This window comes from Gracilinanus agilis, chromosome 2 (assembly GCF_016433145.1).
Source record: "Gracilinanus agilis isolate LMUSP501 chromosome 2, AgileGrace, whole genome shotgun sequence".
Taxonomy (NCBI): Eukaryota; Metazoa; Chordata; class Mammalia; order Didelphimorphia; family Didelphidae; genus Gracilinanus; species Gracilinanus agilis.
The window spans coordinates 150338616-150363093 of record NC_058131.1 but is presented as its reverse complement, the minus strand read 5'-3'; the positions used below and the strand labels follow the sequence as shown (position 1 = coordinate 150363093).

The 24478-nt window shown below is 33.1% G+C and overlaps 1 protein-coding gene across 1 annotated transcript in view; it reads right to left on the bottom strand.

Moving 5' to 3' along the window:
* The window catches only part of ANAPC1 (anaphase promoting complex subunit 1), a 122633-nt gene that overhangs the window by 32346 nt on the left and 65809 nt on the right, over positions 1-24478 (bottom strand). Inside the window, exons 26-39 of the mRNA XM_044659509.1 lie at positions 23167-23211; positions 22348-22470; positions 19894-20165; positions 19465-19699; positions 18318-18409; positions 16618-16752; positions 16268-16350; positions 14995-15073; positions 13821-13895; positions 11446-11522; positions 7851-7941; positions 7704-7757; positions 6975-7168; positions 3704-3790 (exon numbers count right to left, since the gene is read on the bottom strand). Of these exons, the coding sequence (XP_044515444.1) occupies positions 3704-3790; positions 6975-7168; positions 7704-7757; positions 7851-7941; positions 11446-11522; positions 13821-13895; positions 14995-15073; positions 16268-16350; positions 16618-16752; positions 18318-18409; positions 19465-19699; positions 19894-20165; positions 22348-22470; positions 23167-23211 (1642 nt within the window). The remainder of the gene's footprint in view (positions 1-3703; positions 3791-6974; positions 7169-7703; positions 7758-7850; positions 7942-11445; positions 11523-13820; positions 13896-14994; positions 15074-16267; positions 16351-16617; positions 16753-18317; positions 18410-19464; positions 19700-19893; positions 20166-22347; positions 22471-23166; positions 23212-24478) is intronic.

Below are 24478 nucleotides of genomic sequence, written 5' to 3'. Positions count from 1 at the left end.
CGGGGGGTGAAGGGGAAAGGAGGAGCATGAATCATGTAACCATGTTAAAAATGAATATTAATAAATGTAAAAAAAAAAAAAAAAAAAAAAAAAGAAGCTGAGAAGGTGTAGAAGCTGAGCTATGGGGAGGATTCTATGAGGTGGAAGTGAGGACAGAATACATTCTAGGCATGGGAGAAAGGCCAGAAAAAAGCAGAGAGGAAATGTGAACATCATGCATAAAAAAACAGAGAGAAAGTCAATTTGCCCGACTCTTGACTTTGGGACTGGAATTATGTATTGTAGAATAAGGCTGTAAGATAGGTTGGGATCCAGGTGTGGAGTTTTCACTGTGGCAACTTTGTGGAGGATGGATTAGAGAGGGGAAAGACTTGAGACAGGGAGACCAGTGAAGTGTCCATTGTAATAGTCCAAGAGGAAGATATGATCTTTTTTAGACAGCAAAATACATTAATGTATTCACGAATCTATTCAAATAAGCCAAGATCTTCTACAAATACAACTATAAAATGATGTTTAGAAAAATAAAAGATGTAATTAATTAGAAACATTTAGTATACATAGTTCAACTATATTAATATATTAAAAATGACGGCAATACACAAATGAATCTATTGATTTACTTCTCTACCAATCAAATTGCCAATGGTGGATATGTATTAGAATTGGACCCAAACAACAATAAAATTCACATGAAGTAATGAGAGGAAAAGAACATCAAAAAACATTTTTATAACAAGAGCAAGGGTGATTTATTTAGTGCTACCTAATTTCAAAATATATTATAAAAAGTAATTATCAAACTAATACAAAATCAGTTCAATTCAGTTCAATCCACTTATTAGGAACTTATTATGGGTAAAGTATTGTTCTAGTTACTAAAGATATAAAAAAAAAAAAACAAAAAAAAACCAGTCCCTGCCTTGAAGACCATTTAAATACAAAAATACAATATAATCCAAGAAGGGAGCGAATACTAACATCTAGAGGGATCAGGGAAGGTTTCCAATAGTTGAGTTCTGCAGAAACCCAAGAGTTCTAAGAGGCAAAGGTAAGAAAAGAAAACATGTCAGGCATGGAGGCCAGCATATGCTAAGGCGGGGAGGCAAGAGATGTTTGACAAAGAGGTGACAGGTAAGTTTGGCTGGAACAGAGACCACATTAAGAGGAGTAATAGTAAATAAGTCTGGAAAGTCAAGCTGGAGGCTACCTGAGAAGAGCTGCATACGCCAATAGGAACAATTTTAATTTTATTCTAGAAGCCACAGGGAATCTAAGCAAAGGCAACAAGGTCATGCTCATGCTTCAGGAAGATTCTTAAGGCTGCTATTTAGAAGATAGTATTGGAAAAGAATTGAGACTGGAAGTTGGGAGTCCAAGTATAAGCTACCATAATAGTCTAGGAAAGAGGTCATCACTGTGAGAGTAGAGAAGTGACTGGTATAAGACATGTGACACAGGTAGACTGCTAAGGTGGAGAGAGGTCAATGAGAGGGATGAGAGGTAAAGTTGAAGGAATCTCTCTCAGAACCTGGTTTTGATATTGCAAAAGGAACCCTGGTTTTGAAAAAGGTAAACCTAATACCCTTATTTTTTAATGAGTGTGTCACTGTGCACATGGGTAATTAAGTTTAAATTGAACCTGATGACAGAGAACACTGCAAGAGAACCATTAATTAGAACTAGAAGAGAATCATGCAATCTCAGTGAAACATGTAAAAGTAATGATTTAAAAAATTTATATAGGCTGCTTCTCATTACTAGCCACTTATTATATGAATGAGGTATGCCTTTATTTGAATCAGGGAGATGAATGATTGGATTCAATCAAAAGTCCAGGGACAAAATCCAGGTGAGGCTATATACTCCCTATGTCTCCTTGGGCAAGTCACTGAATGTATATGGGCCTCTGTTTCCTCATTTGTAAAATGAAGCCATGACATTGGATATCTCCAAGGTTTTTTCCAGCAAAATGGTAGAATGAGCACTATTTAAAAAGTTTCATTTGATAAAAGTAAACGATGTTTATCTACGTTTAATGTACTGTGATTTATGAAACATAAGTTAACAGACTTGTTATCATTTCTAAAAACTATAAGATATTATTATTTATGGGGTGGTGACCCCAAAGTGGAATGGTTTTACTTCAACAGGGTCTGAATTTGCTAGTTACCTTCAAAGGAGTAAATAAATTTAGGTTATTTCTTGTATTAGAAAAGTAGTACTTATTTTAGACCATATTTCCATGAGTTAAACAAGAACATTACTTCCTTTAAATCTAATACCACTCCAAAGTGTCATTTTTAAAGAGGCAATTTCAAAACCTGTTGAAACTATAAATCAACTCTGTTCATACTAAGCCTGTATAAAGAAAATCTGGCTACTTGGGCATAAGATACTTATAAAGATTTCACATCATAATCAATTCTTGTTATCCACAAATAGATTATTCGAAGATTATTCATGACAAATAGGAACCACCAGTAGAATACAAAGCTACCAACAATAAAGAGCTAGGAGGGAGTAAGGACTGATCTCAAAAGGAAAAGTATATTCATGCCCATAAATAATAGAAAATAATGGGTCATTCTCATATCCTTTTATTTGGTATTTTAAGGAACCAGGTAATAATATGGTATGCATATATTTTTCCTTCTGAGAGCAGTTCTTATTAGATATTTGAGGATAAACTGAATACATTTTCAATATGATAAACATATATAATTGTAAAGATATACATACACAATCATTGTAGTAGAGAAGATGAAATATAAATACAGAAAGCAGAATTTAATGTTATCCAACAGCCTAAAATATTGCTTTTTAAAATGAAAGTTAAAAATGAAAGATAACTATTTGGCCATATGTGGCTAAAAAGAAAAATCACTAGAAAATGAATTCCAAAAACTTCCTTTAGGACATTTAAAATATGAAATCTTTTTAAAATTTGAAAACCATCATAGCGATAGCAAAGTTATGAGACTTTTAAAATGCAAAGATGAAATCTATTTAACCCAGCATTAGTACAATATGTATTCTAACTTTTTTTTACATAGTTTTTTTTATAGTAGTAACCAAATGCACAAAAGGGCTAATTAGGAAACGAATCTATAATTTTAACTTTGACATTATGCTCTTAATAGCCATTAAGATTGAAATTTTTAATCTTTTTGTGTATGGATGAATCTGTTCTTAAAATAATGCTTTTAAATAAAAAAAGTAAGATTACAAAGGAAATTTATTATTTTGAAATAATGATGTCACTTTTTTTCTATCCAAGTTTACAGACCTCCTGAAATCTATCCATAAACCCTAGGATTTGAAACCCTGAAGGAAGGTAATAAAATCAGATATGGGAAAGTAAACTTGTAAAAAGAAAAAAGAAATGACTCTTCAAATTCTAAGCAATAATGCAAGTAAAAAAAAAACCCTTACCTTCTGCCTTAGAATCAATACTGTGTATTGATTCTAAAGCAGAAGAGTGGTAAAGGCTAGGCAATGGGGTTAGGTGACTTGCCCAGGGTTATACAGCTAGGAAGTGTCTGAGGCCAGATTTGAACCTATGACCTCCCGGGCTCTCCAAGCCTGGTTCTCTCAATCCACTGAGCTTCCCAGCTGCCCCCAATACTATTATTTTCATATTTCAAAATGTACTTTAAAAGAATTCATGAAATAGGATACTAAATAAAATCATCAAACTTACCTATTATCAGTGCTATGAACTGGGAAGTGAGGATAAAGTGCACAAAGAAGAGCAGCAATAGAAGAATTTGAAGTACTCAAAGAATACCTGTAAGAAAAGAATAGAGGCCTTATAATTCTTGCTGCTGAACCCAGTTTGAAGTCACTGCTGAAAATCTCAAAGTTTGGATTCTGAGGCAATTTGGAAGACTAATTAAATGCACGAATATGCTTCAAGTTAACAAAAGCTTTTTCCTTAAGAAAAAGACACTTTAGAATTAGTTAAACAAAGTCAACTAATTGGTCACCTAGATTAAAGAGGCAAGATTCCAAGGATAATATTTTTCACTTTTCCATTTTCAAGTTTTTCACTTTTCTCTAATATGAACTCAAAGAACATTACAAATGTTAAAAGAAGTGTAGTAATTTTATCTACTCCTACATTCTAACATACCACATACAAGAATAAAAGTCTTTTAAAACTTCAGTAAGCCTTCTTCAGCAAAACATATAGAGATGCATACATGAAGGAAAATGAAATCACATTATCAAAAATTCTGGATATTTAATTAAACAAAAAAACAAGTGAAACAATTATTTTTCATGAATTTCTTATAAAAGGTTCCAGTGTATCTTTATTGCATATAATGCTTCTTTTTTTGTTTTATATTTTCAAAAAAGATACCTCTATGACTATATTTAGCAGGGTTTTTTAGCAAAAAAGAGGGATGAACTTTGTCAAAGGTTTTTTCTGCTTTACTGAGATGAGCATATGGTTTTGGATGTTTTGGTTTTTAATGAATAATTCTGTTAATTTTTCCCCTAATACTGATCCTTCCTTGCATCTTGGGATTATGGTAAATGATTTTTTTGGATAAATCACTATAGTCTCTTAGGATTTACTTTTAAATTTCTGAAACAATGTTAATTAATGACATTGGCCTATAGTAATTTACCTTTCCTAGGTTTAGGCATTAGGACTGTATTTGTGTCATAAAAGAATTCTGGCAGGATATTTTCTCAATTTTTTTTGAAGTTGCATTGATTTTTATTCCTGTTCTGTGTCCATGGGAGAGAATATGTTAATTTTCATTTTTTGTATTTTTTTTAATTTTTTAGAAAAATTTGCCATGGTTACATGATTCATGTTCTTACTTTCCCCTTCACCCCTCCAATCCCCGTCCCCCACCATAGCCAACATGCATTTCTACCATTTTTTAACATGTGTCATCTATCAAGACCTATTTCCATATAATTGATAGTTGTATTAGTGTGATCGTTTCGGGTCTACGTCCCCAATCATGTCCACATCAACCATGTGTTCAAGCAGTTGTTTTTCTTTTGTGTTTCCTCTCCTGTAGTTCTTCCTCTGAAGGTGGGTAGCATTCTTTACCATAAATCCTGGGTCATTGCATTGCTACTAGTACAGAAGTCTATTACATTCGATTTTACCATAGTATATCAGTCTCTGTGTACAATGTTCTTCTGGCTCTGCTCCTTTCACTTTGCATCAATTCCTGGAGATCTTTCCAGTTCAAATGGAATTCCTCCAGTTCATTATTCCTTTGAGCACAGCAATATTCCATCACCAGCATATACCACAATTTGTTCAGCCATTCCTCAATTGAAGGGCATCCCTTCGTTTTCCAGTTTTTTTGCCACCACAAAAAGTGCGGCTATAAATATTTTTGTATAAGTCCTTTTATCTATGATCTCTTTGGGGTACAAACCCAGCAATGGTAATAGCTGGATCAAAGGGCAGGCATTCTTTTAGCACTCTTTGGGCATAATTCCAAATTGCCATCCAGAATGGTTGGATCAGTTCACAGCTCCACCAGCAATGCATCAATGTCCCAATTTTGCCACATCCCCTCCAGCATTCATTATTCTCCCCTTCTTTCATTTTAGCCAATCTGCTAGGTGTGAGGTGATACCTCAGATTTGTTTTGATTTGCATTTCTCTAATTATTAGAGATTTAGAACACCTTCTCATGTGCTTATTGATAGTTTTGATTTCTTTATCTGAAAATTGCCTATTCATGTCCCTTGCCCATTTATCAATTGGGGAATGGCTTGATTTTTTATACAACTGATTTAGCTCCTTGTATATTTGAGTAATTAGACCTCTGTTAGAATTTTTTGTTATAAAGATTTTTCCCCAGTTTGTTGTTTCCCTTCTGATCTTGGTTGTATTGTATTTGTTTGTACAAAACCTTTTTAATTTAATATAATCAAAATTATTTATTTTACATTTTGTAATTTTTTCTAATTCTTGCTTGGTTTTAAAATCTTTCCTTTCCCAGAGATCTAACAAGTATACTATTCTGTGTTCACTTAATTTACTTACAGTTTCCTTCTTTATATTCAAGTCATTCACCCATTCTGAATTTATCTTGGTTTACGATGTGAGATGTTGATCTAAACCTAATCTCTCCCATATTGTTTTATATTTTCTCAATTTTTTAGAATAATTTGTGATGCATATAGGTATATACTGTTTTTTAAAAGTTTGATAAAATTCTCTTATGGGTCCATCAGGTCAAAGAGATTTTTACTTTGGTATTCATTTAAAGCTAGATCTATTTTCTTTTATGAGATGGCATTATTTAATATATAATTATAAGAATATTTTATTAGAAAATAAGTAGATAGATCGACTAGCTATAATAATTCCTTTCCCTTGCTTTCTGCCATAAAATAAATGTTATACAACTTTTTTTTAATCTTCCTTTAGCATATCAGAAGATTTTATTTAAGACCACAAAAATAGGAATCACAATAAAAGGAAAATATGTTCAAAAGTATGGATATTCTCTAATCTCCTTTATTTATTTATTCATTTATCTATCAATTTATTTATTTGTTTGTTTGTTTGTTTTTGGAAACAACCACAAAAATCAGTTCTCATCTTTCATTCTGATAAAGTTAAGGGTTTCAAACTATAATTCTTGGTTTAAATAAATAGCTGACAGGCAAATATCCAATAATGCATCATAATTTCCTTTACAAAATGAGTATAATTCAAAATTCTAATACATATAAGTAGACTTCTGTGTGTGTGTGTGTGTGTGTGTGTATGTGTGTATGTGTGTGTGTGTGTGTATGCTGTTGAACATAAGAAGTCTGCTTTCTGGAGACTAAAACCCAGGTTTAAAAAAAATCATCTAATTAGAACTATGGAAATTATTTGTAGTTCATTGCCAACACTAAAATAACATGCTTATTGATAAACAAAAAAGAATAAAAATTATTTTCTTTCAGGAACAAGTATTTTGAAAAATTACAATTATTACCTGCCTCCTCCTAAAAAGAGAAGTCCAAGAGCCATATGATGAGCCAAATGGAAACCATAGTTCATTTCTCCACCTGTCTTCTTGTGCATAAAACGACAAAGCTGGAGAACCTTGAGGTTTCCAGAGCCAGCCATGACCATGGCAAGAGAGAGCAGCACAACACTTAGGCAAGTTTCTAGGTTATAATGACCTGTCTTGAGGTACAAAAAGTCACAGTATTAAATTACTGTTGCTGTACTTCCTTGTAATCACATCCAAATTAGTCAACATTAGAAAATTACAAATTTATGGAATTTTTCTAGGAAACATGGCATTGTCACTTGGTCAACAGATTAGAAAATCCTAAAGAACAAGCAGCATATCTTGAATGAACCCTGCCAGATATACAGTGGATGCTTAATAAATGCACATTAAATTTAATTATTTGGGAAAGATAATTTAAACTATAGGAAGTAATATAAATTAGCATCACATGAGCCTGCACAGAGCAGATGTAAGGCATTTCCTTATTTATTCCCTTTCCATAAGAATTTATAACCTACCTAACCGCAGCCCAATTAACAAAAACAAAGAAAAATCCAGCCACAACTTAAGCAACTCATTCTAAACTGTAATTTTGAAGTTATAATAATGTAGCAATAAAGTATCACTAAGTTTTTTCTTTATTCCAATGAATGTGCATTATTAAAATATGGTTTCATTACATTTCTAAAGGAATAACAAACTTACCACTGAAGCTGTGGGTGCAGACAAACACTTCATAAAATCTTTTGCAAACTTGTACTAAAAAAAAAAAAGGTAAAGCACAAAATTTAAAAAATTTTAATGACATTTAAAAAATTATCTGGGAATAGGGCAAAAAGAGAAGCTTCTTACCAAACAGTTAAATGCAGCTAAGTTTTCTGATCCAGAAAATCGAAAACCCAGAGACAAACAAGCTCCAGCAATTATATAGACATGTGCTTGCCTAAAAACAGAGGAAGAAAAAACTTAAACAATTTTAAATTACATTATACTTTAAAAGTTTACTTGGATTTAATATCTTCTTTGTTAAAATAGTAATAAATGCTTTTGCTATGATATTTTATTGTTCTATCCATTCAACAAATATAAACTACATACCCATATTAAGTGAAAGTTACTGTTTAAGACTCAACAGTGATAGAAAAAATTGAGCATTGCAATGTTTGAGCACAAAGAACTTAGTGTTTAGTAGGGTAAATTAAGTGTACATACAAAAATGCATACTATAAGGTATAATGCAAAAGTGAAACAAAAGAGATATAAACATTTTTATATATAGAAAAATATACTGGTCAGAGTAAGGTCAGGAAACACAAGATCTACTACCAGCCCTCTTTCTAACTAGCTACGCAAAGTCATTTGACCCTTTTGGGACTCAGTTAACTAATATGTAGAATAAAGACACTGGACAAGATTATCTCATTTTTTCTAATTTTAAAAATTTATTTAAAAAATGCTACAAGAATTCAAAAAGATGGTGATTAGTGAGGAAGGTAGAATATAAAAAGCAATGGTGGACAAAGTACAACATATCACCACAGATTGTAAAAGTAGAGCACCACCAAATATCTAGCAAGATATGACCTGGTGGTTTTCACTATTTTTCATGAATTGAAAAATAGCAAATTCCTATACTAAAAATGTAAACCTCAAAATATCCTGACCCCAAGATTTCAAGCATGAGTTAACAAATTAAAAATGATGGTGGCAAAAACAGAAATAGGAAAACCAGGAACAAAGGCATGGTCTAGTTAAGAACTGGGTTCGGTTTTCAGTAAAACTAGAGTTAAAGGGCTTGGCAAAATATTAAAATAGAAATATCTGGCTAACTTATGGAAATGCTCATCTGTATATTCAGCAGAATGGTTTGAGCCAGAGACAGAGATTTAAGAATCATATGCAAAGAGGTTATAACTAGCTTTACGATCAACATGAGTAATTTGGCAAGAAGTTAAATAATTGACCATGAAAAATTCAGCTTCTAAGAATTAAGAGAAAGAATAGTGACAAGCAAAAGTGCTACCAGAAAGATAGGAAGGTCAGGAAAATACAGTTTTTCAATGCCAAGAAAAGAGAGAAAGAGAAGAAAGAGAAGATAAACCTTAACAAGGTCACTGGAGAAATCAAAAGGGATAAGATTTGAGTAAAGGCCAAGTCGTTACTGATGAGCTGGTAGTAAAAAAAATGATGGTTAACAAATATGGACTATTCGGTAATTAAGTAAAAGGAAGGTAAAGAGATTGTCATTAAAGCTGACAGGGAAGCAGCTAGGTGGTTCAGTGCATAGCAAGCCAAGCCTAGAGACAGGAGGTCCTAGGTTCAAATCTGGCCTCAGACACATCCTAGCTGTGTGACCCTGGACAAGTCACTTAACCCCCCACTGCCTAGCCTTTATTGCTCTTTTGCCTTGGAACCAATACACAGTATTGATTCTAAGACAGAAGGTAAGGGTTTTAAGAACAACAACAAAAAAAGCTAAATACAATCTGGCTCCCTCCTACCTCTTCAATCTTATATTACAATGCTCTTCCCTTCGTGTGCTATCTGTTTCAGATTGACAAGGTGCTCACTGTATACATTTCACTCCTGCTTGCTGCTGTTGAAAAGGCTGTGCTCCATTTCTGGAGTCAAGAAAGGGAATGTTGTATGCAAGTAGGCCAGTGACACTGGGTTGGTGAGCAAGCAGAAGGGAATAAAGGATAGAAGCCTGGAATGATAAGAGGGTATCAAATTGTAAAGGGATTTAAATGTCAAAAAGAGGACTTTACATATGATTGTTCAAGTAATGGGGAAGCCACAGGAGGATTGCTTCTAGCAGTTGTATGGAGGATGGCATTTATGTAGTGTTTTACTGTCTATAGACATACATGCATATTGATATGTACACACACACACACACACACACACACACACACACACACACACACACACTCTGCTTGAATGAAAGACCCTCTTTCTTATATTAGACCCTTAGACTAGTTTGAACAAATTATCATTTCACAAAATGCTAACTAGAGGACCTTCACTCATATGGTCTTATGATTATGACCTTTGGACTTCAACCTTAGGCCCAACCATTGAAATCTCACATGATAGAAGTGTCATAAGCCCCTATGGAAAAACCCCTGATTATTTTAGGAGACCCTTGGCCCTTTGTCATTTTCTGCCCACCCAAATAACCCACTTTGGCCAATGGTTACAGAGTAATGAACTGACAGGTCTCCTCCCAGGTAAGGGGCCAAGAGGAGAGTTGAGGGTGGAGGGGTGGAGAAATTCTGTGAGCCTATGATTTTGTATCCTATTCTGTACCATCTATATCATTTGTAAACTATGGGTTATAAAAATCTGTCTCAGTTTATGTGGAAGGTCTGGGGTCCTATTAATTAAAGGAGGCTGGGATCCTTTAATAAATAGCTTTTGGCTCAGAACTCTGCCTTAATGGTTTTTCATGTGGTCTGGACAAATTCCTCACAATGCATGATTGTGTCAATGGAGAAAAGGGGACATAGAGAAGAGATGTTGTGAAGACAGAAACAACAAGATTTGACAAAAGATTGACTGACAGAGATGAAATTAGTGGAATAAGTACAAGTGAGGATAACATCAAATTTGTAAGCCCAGTGACTGGAGTCTACGACAACAGGAAAGATGTAAAGAGGAGAGGACTTGGGAGAAAAATAATGAGTTGTATTTTGGGCATGATGAATTTGAAATGACTATAGACATGCCTACAATGTTCAGGATGTCCAAAAGAGTTGATGAAGAGTAGGACAAGAGCTCATAAAAAAGACTTAAGACTGAATATGTTCATCTGGAAATCAGCATAGAAATGACCATTTAATCAACAGGAGCTGATAAGATACCCATATGAGACAGTATAAAGGCAAAAGAGAAGGGGGCAGCTGGGTGGCTCAGTGGATTGAGAGTCAGGCCTAGAGACAGGAGGTCCTAGATTCAAATCTGGCCTCAGACACTTCCCAGCTATGTGACCCTGGGCAAGTCACTTGACCCCCATTGCCTAGCCCTTACCACTCTTCTGCCTTGGAGCCAATACACAGTATTGATTCCAAGATGGAAGGTAAGGGTTTAAACATTTTTAAAAAATTAAAAAAAAAAAGAAAAAGGCCACAGTGTCATGAGGGGGTATGCCTATGCTCAGTGGATATGACATTTATTCTTCAGTCATATGTTTTTACATGCTATATTTTAAAGAGTATGTATCCTTTATTTTTTGTACATGGAAAATACAGGAATTTATTTTATTTTACTATGAATATTTGTTAAAAGGGTTTAGTTTTCTTTTTCTTTTTCAATGGATGGGGATAAAGTGGGAAGGGGAGAAGGTGGATTTTCATTTATTAAAAAAAGTAAAATTAAATTTATAAAATAGAGTATGCATCTGATAGGCATTAGGTTTTTCAATTCTTCTTCATATTATAGCACTTACGCCAGTGTCTCCAAGTTCAGATCCTCTGAGGTTGGTATTTCAGTTTCATTAAGAGATATACTATTTTCTCTTATGATCTGTAAAATATAAAATAATTATCCTTAGACATATGTGATTGGTATTCTACTTACACATTTAAGTGATGTAAAAAGTAAGATATGAATATCATGTATTTATTTAAATATATTAGAAGGCTTTTCAAATCATCTTATAATAGTGTTGTTGTCAGCCATTCAGCCATATTTGACTCTTTAGGACCCCATGGACCGTAGCTGTTCATAGGGTTTTCTTGGCAAGAATACTCAAGTGATTTGCCATTTTCTTCTTCTGTGGATGCTTCCGCAGGCAATCAGAAGTTAAGTGACTTGTCAGGCAGGGTCACACAGGTATGAAGTGTCTGATGCCATATCTGAACTCAGGTCTTCCTGATTGCAGGCCCAACACTCTATCCATTGAGCCATTTAGCTGCCTTTATCATAGTACCCAAATTTTAATCTCATTGGTTTGATCTTCTAGATTCTTAACAAATTTAAGGATACATGATTATTAAATCCAAACCTGAATTCCAAAAAGAATATTGGTTTGGGGGTTTAATAAGTATTTCCCTCAATTTAAAACTAAAAGGTTTTGTTTTTTTTTAAGGAAACAAGAGCCCATATGGTTAGGGATGAAATTGAAGATTAGGAAAATCAATTCTCACTGAAAAAGAAGAAACAGTAAAATTCAAAACCTAATATGCTAACTGGAAAGTTGCTTTTCTCTGGGCTAGTTTCTAGAATTAGACTGTATCTAAGAAGTAGATCAAAATACAAAATAGATAAAAAATAGCTCAGTAGTATAGAATGGTGCAAAAAATTATAATTTTTTAGATTACTGGGTCCTTTTTTTTATTTTTTATTTTTCTTTATCTTAAGGGCAATTACACAGTACAGTGGACAGAATATTGAGTCAAAAAAAAAAACCAAATCTAAGTTCAAATCTTCCCTTAGATAATTACTAACTATGTGACCCTGGACAAGTTAATCAGTCTCAATCAATCTTAGTACGCCCTGCTATAATATGAGGATAATAGTTATTTCACAGAGTTGTTCTGAGACTCAAATGAGATAATACACATAGCTCTTTGCAAACTTTAAATGGTTCTATAAATGCTAGCTTCTACTATTACTATTCTTTATTACTCTACTCTAGAAGAATACTTTTCTGTTTTTTAAAGAGTAACATAAGAGTTTTGATAACTACTGCTCTATAACATAAATGGAAATCTGGATGTGGTAGTTTCCCATCATTCTTACTTTTTTCATTATTTCTTTTAAGATTTTGGACCTTTTGCTGTTCAAAATGAATTCTGTTGTTAATTTAGCTATATAAAGTACCTTGTTGGTAGTTGGATTGATATGGCAACTAAATCTGCATATTACTTTAGAATGTATTATTATTGACAAGAGTATGATCAGAAAAAGGAATTTCCAACTTCACTAACATATATTTAGTACTGATACTGGTTCATTGTCCATTAAGCACAATGTAATGTTCCCATTTATTTCCCTAGTGATTCTGATTTCTGCAATGACTGTTTATATGATTACAGCTCTGGTTTTTTTTGCAGTCATCTGGTCCATAAATAAATTTAGTCTCAGTTTCTCCTCCTCATCTCTCATTATTCCTTTATTATTTATCTATGAGTATATTTGAGGTTCATCACCCACTCTTCACCCTTTATCTTTCTACCTTACCATTCAAAATTCAAGTTCTTGAGGCTGCTAGCGGTGGAGTAAATAGAGTTCTGAGTCTAAACTCAAAAAGATTAGAGTTCAGATAGTTCAAATAGTCAAAAACACTTCCTAGCAGTACAACTGTGGACAAGTCATGTTGCCTTAGTTCCTTCAACTGTGAAATGGGGTATTAATACTACCTGCCCTCTAGATTTGCTGGGAGGATCAAATCACAAACTTTTAAAGCTTTTACAAAGTGCCTTTATTATAACTATCACTATCACTATTATCATCATCATCTTATTATTCCCTCCCACAAAAGATAGTGATTCCCTTCTAGGAGGCCAGGAAGTTTCAACTCCAAGATCTTCCTTTATCCTGATTCTTTAAGTTTCTAGTCAATCTTTGTCTTTACATCATTTTTTTTACCTCAATGATCCTTTCTTTCTTTTACCTGGCAAATTAATGTTTTTTTAAAAACAGAAACCTATAGAGAACTGATTTCATTACTTAAGTTGATTCTAAAATGGAAATTATAATACCTATGCTACCGTCACAGGCTTGTGGTGAAAAATGTACTTTATAAACTATAGTTTTATGTTAAGTATGAGCAATAACGACCACTACCAAGAATTTAACAAATTTAACAAATATACTTACTTGTGGAACATTGCTATCAACCCACTTGGAATTTGGTAAAATGTCATCCCATAAAATCAGGCATCGAGCAAGGGTCTTAAAAAAGAAAAGGGTGAGAATAAATTCAAAGTTAATCAAATATGCAGTTTTGAAATAGTATTACAATAATTAAGAAGACATTCTGATATTCTCTAATAACCAATTCCTTTGATAAACTTTAGATTATCAGAGTTTGTACCCCCAAAACTCCCTCTTGTTTGCTTCATAGCTTTTTGGAAACAGGGATAGTTATTTATTTGCAAAGTAAAAGCACTTAATAGATTAGCAATATGTTAGTGGCATGTATCTTAGGAATACATTTTAGTGCAACCTAGAGGAATAATTGCCAGGAAGCACATTGCCTTTATGATCCCTTTCTTCAGGTGGTAATAGAAATTGGGAATTTACAGAATCAGAGAAATCCAATCCCCTTAATTCTATAGAGAAGGAAAGTTGCAGAGATGAAGCTGATTGCCCAGGTTCACAGTGAGTATTGCTCTTTCCACTACCCTATACTGCTCCCTCAAGAAAAGGTGGGGATGGAATTTTAGAATAACAGTGGGGATATCTAGCATTTTATGTCTTGACCATAAGAAAGGAAGATCCAAAACAGATTTGTGAGAATTAGGTTTACTAAAGACTAGACGTGGACTACCGTCTTATACACTAATTCCCTTTTCAGGCATACTTCAGTATAAATTTAGGAAAATTTTAATAACAATACTCAACTAACCTGTTCCCCCCCCTCCCCCATTTAAGCACAAAAACTCTTCTAAAATGGCAGATTTCATCAAAACTGGCTGGCAACTAATTCTTAAACATCTTTAGGACTCATTTTTTAAACAATATTTTTAAATAGAAACAAACTTAAGTAGAATGACAATATTTTGAAATAATGCTTCCCATTAAAATAATGGACTAAAAATGAAAAAACAAGATGCAATAAAGGTTGCTCTATATAACCTGGGAAGTATAACAGTTATTCCAAATATTAGGTAATAAGATTACTGGCAAAACAAGCTAAATCCCTTTTTACTATTGTTGCAACTTTACATTGCCCATTGAAATGTTTTCAGGAAGAATGCACATGTTGAACACTGGAGGCAATGACCATTGCCTCCATTATACTTTAGATTTAGAGATATACAGTCCATACCCTAAGTAAAAGGAATTCTGGTTTCACAAAATCCAACAAATACATTGTATCAGGAGCTCGGAGCCAGTCAGCAATAGACCTATTTAAGCAGAATGACACCAGTAAGTCAAAGGACTGAATCAAATTATTAATCTCTAAAACAAGCAACAAAATCAAGAATGTTAAATTACAAAATATCTGTTTTATTATTTTGATAATTTTGTCATGTTTTCATTTTAATTCTATTCTCCAATGGAATAAAAGGTCCTTGAAGTCAGTGTTTCATTTTTTCTTTGTATTCCCAGTACCTAGCATAGTGCCCACAGTTTTTATCATTATCTGTTGACTGATTTATTATTATTGAGGAAAAAAGTATCAGAACATTGAAAAAACCTCTTGAAATGACCTATCCTCTCATTTTTCCATTTAAACTTACAATGACCTAATGATACTGATTAAACTCATAGAAGAGACATTCTAATTTATTTTCATTAAAGCTGCTAACATAAAAATATTATGTGCCCAGTGTGTAAAGTAACTCCAAGACTAATTTTTATTTATAACACCAGCTAAGCTGAAATTTCCCACAGTAAAAGAAACTCCTGCACCATGGGTATTATCTGCAATGCAGTTGATGAATAATAACAACAAAAAATAATGAACATTTTTTGGCCATATATTGTGTGCAATGCAGAATGCCAGGCATTGAGAGAAATATAAAATTAAAGATACAGTCCCTGCTCTTGAGGAACTCATGACCAACAGAAGAAAGGAGTTTTTCATTTGTGAAAGATCAGCACAAGTTTCAAGGAGAAGATAATATTTGAAATATACCTTAAAGGATGAATTTGAAGACAGAAAAGAAGGCCCTCCAGGCAGAGGAATAGTATAAACAGTGTTATCTAAAAATATTTTTTTCCTTGCTAAGTTAAAACAATAATCATGTATTTGTATATAAGATGATTAAGCAGAATTTGGACATTCTTTAAAATAAATGATGTTGTTTTACTAATGATATAAACTATACAAGAACTGAAATTTTATAAACTTTAGAATCTGAAAATTTTTAGGAACTTGGAGACTGTTAGATTTTTGTTATTAATACTCAAAGTTTATTACCCATAGATGAAATCTTTATATATGATATATTCTTGGTGTAGATAATTAAGGATTCATTCATAGAACAAGAATTAAAAGAGCTTTCTTTTAGCTTTATGATTATAGTTATAAAAGTTTTTTTCAAAGTTTTACTTAGGAAATTTAAAAAAACAAACAAATTTGTAAACATCAATACCTGTTATTAGTCTTTAGATAGATCATTGCCAAAGCTAGAGTTGCACCAGGACAAGTCACATCTACATTGATTGTATCACCTTCCTATCAAAAGATAATAAATAAATCTCAAAAAAACAAAAAACAAACAAAAAAAAGACTCCAAACATGACTTCTGTTATAAAAAATTTTTTTTCCTGGATTCTGGTTGGAATTATCTATTTAATATATTCCCCAATTCATTCATGCATATTCAATATTCAAGAAATATTTATTTTCAATAATTTCCCCAAAGATAACTTAATGATGATGATGGTAACTTAAGGGTTAATAAATATCGCCATTTAAAAAAGCCTTACTTTATAGACTTACTTTAATTTGATAACTTGGAGATTTATGTTTCTCTCTATGCATTCCTGCTTGAAAGCGCCTGTGACCTCCAACCATGTACTGATAGAGCTGCTCAGGTACATTGAGATCAGACATGCCTATTAAGTTGCTACCATGCTTAAAAAAAAGGAAAAAAGAGGCATTTTAAAACAGATATTATGTGATTAAAAGCTATATGTATACCAATGAAAGAAATGAACTAAATATCATACTGCTATATGAATTAGACACTATACCCAAACACTTCAGTAAACAAACTCAACTTCAGACCTCTATACTGAAAAGAAAAGACTCGACTGTCATTTAGTACAAATGATACCCTAATAACAAGAACTCTCTATTTGCTGTTGTTCAGTAATGTTTGATTCTTCATGACCCTATGGACATGTGGACTCTCCTCTCTCCCCTCAAAGCCTAGTGAAACTTAAGGATCCCAAGGTTTGCAAAATTATTTTTAAAAATCAAGTTTACAGACCTCAGGTCAAGAATTTTACAGCATTTCTAATATATAATAATCTAATATTTTCAGGAAGACCTCCCATTAAGAGGAAGGACTATTGCTCATTCCACTTTTGGTCTTCTGAGTCTCCTTTATTGGTTCTTCATTCATGTCAAGCCCACTACCATAAGAATCCCCCAAGATTCTATTCTGGGCCCACTTCTGTTTTTTGCTCTATACTATCTTATCTGGCGATCCTATTACTACAATGGGCTCACATGTTTTTCTATGCAGATGATGCCCAGATTTACATAACTAGCACTAGTCTCTCTCCTGGGCTCTAGTCTTCCACAAGTTCAGTTGATCTGCTGACTAAATTAACTTAAAATACACTCAAGCTGTTGATTTAGAAAGGTTTTTAAATGAAAATCTAGTCAAATACAATCTCTGACTAGAAATGAATGTGTTTCCAGAGCATGCAAGAACATACCATTATTTTATAGTCATGCCAAATATACTGAAGTTTCACTATAAAGCTGTGTTTCAGACATGTTTTACTACAAAGCTCTGTTTTAGGCCACGACAGAGAAATGGCCTTCAGAGTGGAAATGCCTTGTAACAAATTCATTTATTATTCTAGTTACTAAGCAGCGGGGATCTGGAATTTATCCACTTAACATTGTATTTCACCCTGCAACAAAAGTGGAGTAATTATAAATGTATGTATAGAAACATACATATACATACTTGTGTGCTTATAAACCTATGTAAGCATACATAGGTATATATATAGGCAAATAAAACAAGCGAAGAGGAAGCTACTATATATCTGGCAATAAGCACCAGATACTTTTAGCTCTTTCTGGTTCTCCTCACCCCTCCACCCATGACCAGTGAAAAGATTTTCATGTCTAAGTGTTCATGAATTTCATTTCTGGTTTGGGGATTTTGCTTTATATGCCTTGAGTCCTGACTCTCCAGCTCCCTTTTACTGTTCTCTTGTTCTAAGGATAAACACTAAATTTCGGTAAAGAAAAGAATCTTTAAGTCTGATATTTATTTCAAGAAATTCTCCCACTAAAACTCTGTACTTCTTTAAAATCCACAAATGAAGAGAGTTGAGAATTAAGCTGCTGTAATAAAATAGAGTGGGGTTCAAAGAAAGACTCAATAGCACAAACTATTGTTTTAATGACAATTTCAAGGCAATGTGTTGAGAAGTAAGGAAAAATAGAGTGCTTACCCCTAAGCAAACCATGCCCAGTGCCAAACCAGCTGCTAAAGAATATGATTCCCTGTCGGTGCAATATTCCATTTCTGGACCTGGTGGGCGCCCTTTAAAAAAAAAAAACAAACAAGTCTCAAACAGCCCTTCTAACATCTTAATATTGTAAATAATTTTAAGGCATTCAATTTTTAAAAATTAACAGAGAGGAGTTAATATTGCTGATGACTAATGTATGGATCTAATCAAAATTTCTTGCCAGTAAGTGGCAAGTGATGCTTACCCTGGTCAAATTATTAGGGAATGAAAAACTCTAAATGATTCTTTTAATTTGAAATTTTGGGCCACTTACAAACCCTGACCCATGAAACCTTAAAGTTTGAGGGAGTGAAAAAGTTAATGGAAAAAATTCAGTTAAATTAAAAATTCAGAAAGATGCATTAGTTTTAAAGTGTCTTTAATATTTTTGTCCTCTATATTTTATTTAAATTAAGTTTTAAAATATGTTTAAAGCTATTTTTGCTATCACATAGTAATATATCTTAAACATATCTATGTATCTATGACACCATATTTGCCTCTTTATAAAAAGATATTACAGGTTAACATCTATAAATAAATTAGTTGGGGGGGGGGGAAGGAAAAAGGAACTATGATTTCATTTGATGATGTGCTCTCCTGGTGAGGAAATCTGTTTTACCCATCAATATAGGCCAGCATCTTACAGAGTTGCCTAAGGCACTGAGGGGTTAAGTAACTTGCTCTGGGACATATATTCAGTTTTATGTCAGAGACAGAATTTGAACTCATGTCTCCCTGACTCTAAGGACAACTTTCTATCTACTATGTTACATTCCTTACGTGTTAAAATAATCACAAGATTCAGCTGCTTTAGTAAAAGGAACACCCTGATATAGTTAGCAGCGATATACTTTGAGAGCAAGGGATACCTTTTGACTTTTTTTGCATCCTCAGTACTAAGGATATAAGTAGGCATATAAATAGGCACTTAGTAAAATCCTTGTTGACTATTTTTAGAATTAGAAAAACATTCATTCTCAAGTACACCTCTTATTTATCTTTATTTTTCTAATCTTACCATTATTTTAATTTTGCTATATACAACATGAATACGCTAATAAAGATCAGATAAGAACCGCCTTACCAATTTCAGCCAACAGAACTTCTGCAGTGTGCCTATGAGCTGTCCCTTGATAGACAAGGCCGATGCCTATCACTGCAGCCACTTGAACATTGTGAGGGACGTCAAGTTCTGTTGAAGTTGGAGGTAAGAGAGCAGGTATATGGATGCTGAGTAGCCGAGTAATTGACATATCCATTGTGCCTAGCTTAGCAGCAGAAACACCAAGTAGCAATCCAATGCTTGTCATCTCATGGCCCTAAAACAGTTCAGAATAAAAAAAAGAACTTATGAGGGAGAAAATACACAGCCTTCACATAAACTCTAGGGATCAAACAACATAATGTTCTAGGGTGATCCAGCTTGGCACAGTGGTTGCCAAAAAAAAAAAAAACAACAACAACAACAATAAATGGATGTTCATGTTTCTCTCTTTCGAATTCAGTTTCTCACCTTGGTCAAATAGTCATGTATATTAAGTGTAGCTAGCTTTGTAAGATGCCCATTCAAGCCTAAGGCCATAAGAAAGCCTGCATACTCATTGGCCAATTCTGCATTCTTTGGCTTGTTGTAGACAATCCAAGCGGAGTCAATCTGAGAAGCAGGTGCTATTTTTAACCCAGCAGCAACACCATTGTGAAAACTAGCCCAACATGCCATGTTGGGAGGTACATCAATATTTCCACTATTAAGGTCCACAGTTGTGTTCCTAGGAGGAGCTCGTCCTATTCAACAAAATAAAATTTAATATTAAAAATGGAAAATAAAAAATTACTCAAAACAAGCTAAATTTAGCTCCATCATAGTACAGACTTCTCTATGTTCTATATTACTAACCCTTTAATACTAAGATTCATGTTAAGGCTCTGTAAGCCCTCAAAAAATTAAAAGCTATCAAAATTAATTGACTTGTCTAAAATCGGGGCAAAGGGAGTTAAACTAAAAAAGGCTCACTTCTGTTGAAACATAAGGAATATGTGATTGATCACAAGTTCTTATATGAATACTCTTATTCAAAAATCTGACCCTCAAAATCCTAGCAAGTAGCAAGATATTTAATAAAACCCAAATAACAATCAACACTAGAAGTCAAGATCTATGTCAAAGCCCAAAAGATAATTTATATTACTATACATGATTAACAAAATTAGTGTAAATTCTAATCATGTTGTCATCAATTTTTACTGTGGAAAGGAAATGCAATATCAGCTATAGATATTAAAAAAGAAATCACAATATGAATGACCCACAGACCTGCAAATTAAGTATATATGGAAAAACATTTTTTGGCCTGATTATAATATTGTGTGTGTTATATTTTGTGTGTGTGTGTGTGTGTGTGTGTGTGTGTGTGTGTGTGTGTATACATGCTTTTAGACACTAGTAGACAAGAGCATTCACTAGAATTTTTGAGATTAGGTTATTCACTAAATCTTAAGAGTCATTACAATGTTAATGTGATAGTCCTTCACTAAAGTCCTACACTGATACCTTTCTTTGGTAAGCAGTAATCAATGATTCTAAAAGGCTATGGCAATGAAGCACAAATTCTAGCTGATTAAATGTTAAATTTTTTCAAATATGGGACTACTGATGATCTGTTTGTCATCAGAGGACCAATGATAAATTTCCATTTTTATTTCTTTAAGTTCTATTTTATGCTTCTACAACTAAAAGTTTAACAATTATCCTTAAGAGCATGAATGAATAGTATTATTTCTGGCTAAAGTGAAGATAGTTAACATCACATAAAAGTGATTAAGTTCAATGAAGGTTTGAAAATGAAAACTATAATTGAGTGAAAAAAAAGAACATTTTTGAAAATTGCCTTGCTAGTATCTCTAGGAGGTAGAAAGGTAGTAAAATGAATTAAATTATCATTTTAACAACTATCAAATATTGTATTGATCGAATCAAACAATAGTTGATTTTCCTAATTAAGAATGAAAAGATATACCATTATACAATTACACAAGTTAAGCCTTTAGAAAGAATATAAATATTTTATTTAAGATAACAAAGAAACTATTTTTTCTTTAAATATAATCATCTATAGTTTTGGTTTTAAATCATTACTAAAGAATGTTTTTACTCTATTGTCAAAAATAACCCTATAGCATTCTATAGATAAGTCTTTCATCATTACTATGAAATAGCATAAAGTATCATAGAAGGAAAAGGATGCTTTTGAAAAATTAACCATTTTAGAAATACTTTGATTTGGAATGGGTTTTTTGCATTTAAATTCACAATACTAAATAACACACAAGAAGATGGACTTGTATTCTCCTCCATGTAATTGTTTTTCATGACTTTAATAAATTGTGTTACACAAAATTGAGAATGTGAGTCATAAAAGGAAAAAATGAAAATGTTTCTTTTGTTTCCAATTCAATTTATTCCAAAAGAATTCTTTGGGATGTGTTTATTCATAATATTAGATCACTGTTTATTAGACCTACAACTTAATATGTCAGGGTTACAAGACACATCAGTTGCAAGTGAGATCACCTAATCTGATTATTTCTTTTTTTTTTTTTTTTTTTTTTTAACCCTTGTACTTCGGTGTATTGTCTCATAAGTGGAAGAGTGGTAAGGGTAGGCAATGGGGGTCAAGTGACTTGCCCAGGGTCACACAGCTGGGAAGTGGCTGAGGCTGGGTTTGAACTAATCTGATTATTTCTGATTAAGCATCTCCTATACTCCAAGATAGATAAGCAGTTATTTCCCTTTGCTTGAACTCTCATTCAAGGGAAACAATTACTTTCCAAAGCAAGCCCACCCACTGTGAAACAACTCTAATTATTAATAAGATTTCCCTTATTAAAGGGAACATAAAGACTAAATGTATGTCTTTGCAACTTCTACCCTCTACTCCTATTTCTGACCTCTAAGCCCACAACATACCAGTTAGATTCAGTTTAGGAACAGGCAGTGGTTCTGTTGGAACTGGATGGTATGAAAACAAAGTAAACATTCCTCGCCCCAAGGGAAGTGCCATAGTTCGTTGACACAACTGAAGCAATCTATGATGAAAACAAAAAGTAATGGTCGGTATTAAAGTGAAAAATAAAATTATAAATCCCAGAAGGGGCTATGATATATAATAACCTAATTTCAGCTTACAACAGAGAAAGAATATTTTCTTGAGTTTACAAGATAATTAAATTTCCTACCAAAATACCCTCACCCTATGATATAGTTAAGAGAATAGCCCATTTTTCTTCTGCTCACATCTCTGAATAAAAAACCCCTAACCTATGCACCAAATCAATCTCTAGTGTTCATACAGAAATATATTCTAGTAGAATTTTCAAAATACACATTCTAAGAGTTTTAACGATAAATATTATGTTTTCCCTTATTTCTCACATACTATGATGGTTCAAATACTCAGTTCAATTCAACAAATGCCACGCAGGGCCCTGAGGATACAAATAATAGAATATACAAGTAGTTAAAGATTAGTTAAGGATGTAATTAGGAGAATGGCAAACACATAAATTAACTTCAAGGCTAAGGAAGAGTATGAGATAAATACAAAGGTAAAGTGTGATGAAAAATATTAGGAATGATGTGTTTCAAGGCCTGTGCTTTAAGAATCCCAAAATAATGAAAAGTTTTAGTACCTCATTTTGAGGTTTGGATGAAGTTTTATTTTAGCTCCAAAGTAAAAGGAAAAGTGCTTCGGCAGGTCTCAATTTATGAATATTCTTTACTTGTAAATGACCTTCTTATCAATGAACTCACTACTACTATTGAAACTCTTTCCTTTATAACACAGTTGTAGACACCTAGAAATTCTGTCTCTTTGCTACTGAGGATTCCTGGGCCCTCTTGCCTTCTCCCCTTCTGGACTGGAACTCTAAAACCATTACTCTAACTTGGCAGAATGCTTCCTTATGAGTACAGCATATTTGTAGCTTGCACTTTAAATGATGGATGTGACATGGCTTTAAGAAACTTCCAACAATTGTATATAGAAACTTACAATGCTTTATGTGATAGGTAAAAGCTTATTCACAGAAAGGCATTGTTTTCTGTAAGTTTTATAACTAAGTTTACAGTGAGGCTTAAGAAAGCTTTTCTCTGAAGGCAATTAGCTTCAAGAAGGAAAATTATGTATTTCTGCCACAACATGTAGATTATAAACTGAACATTTTTAATTATGGCCTCTTAATTTGGTTATTATTTAATATTTTATCATTGCCTGCATATATCCTGCCATGAATTATCATTCAATGTATTTCAGACAAAAAAAAACCAAACAGCCCCACCTTTTTTTTTAAACCCTTACCTTCCATCTTGGAGTCAATACTGTGTATTGGCTCCAAGGCAGAAGAGTGGTAAGGGTAGGCAATGGGGGTCAAGTGACTTGGTCCAGGGTCACATAGCTGGGAAGTGTCTGAGGCCAGATTTGAACCTACGAACTCCTGTCTCTAGGCCTGGCTCTCAATCCACTGAGCTACCCAGCTGCCCCCAAAACAGCCCTTTTTTTTTTTTAAACATGTATTCATGTTTCCTAATAATAAACTTTACAAATTGTATTTTTAAAATAGGGAAAGGGAATAGTCACCCCTACTGCTACAGCTACACTAGAGGAAAATATGTTCTGTGAGTAACAGTATCTGTGCTAGGAAGGATAGTTATGTACCTTTAACATAGTTCAGCTACAGCATGCATAAAAGGAGTTTTTGTGAGCTACCAAAGAATCTTAATTTTTAAATCACTGTTTCTACAGTAAAATACATGATGAGTAAATTATTTAGAAATAAACTTTTAAAATATAACGTTTATAAATTGGACACTGCTTGTGTAAGTGTTATAGAAGACTAAAACCTGTTCTTCAAATAGAAATGAGAATCTGTTTTTCCTAAAAGAAAACAGCTTAAGAATCCTATACCTCTTTATGTATGCTACATCGGGTTTTTTTCAGTTCATCCAGAGAGTTTATATTCTGAAAACGCCATGGGTTTGAGATGCTCCCCAATCTGCAGGTGATATATATATATATATATATATATATATATATATATAT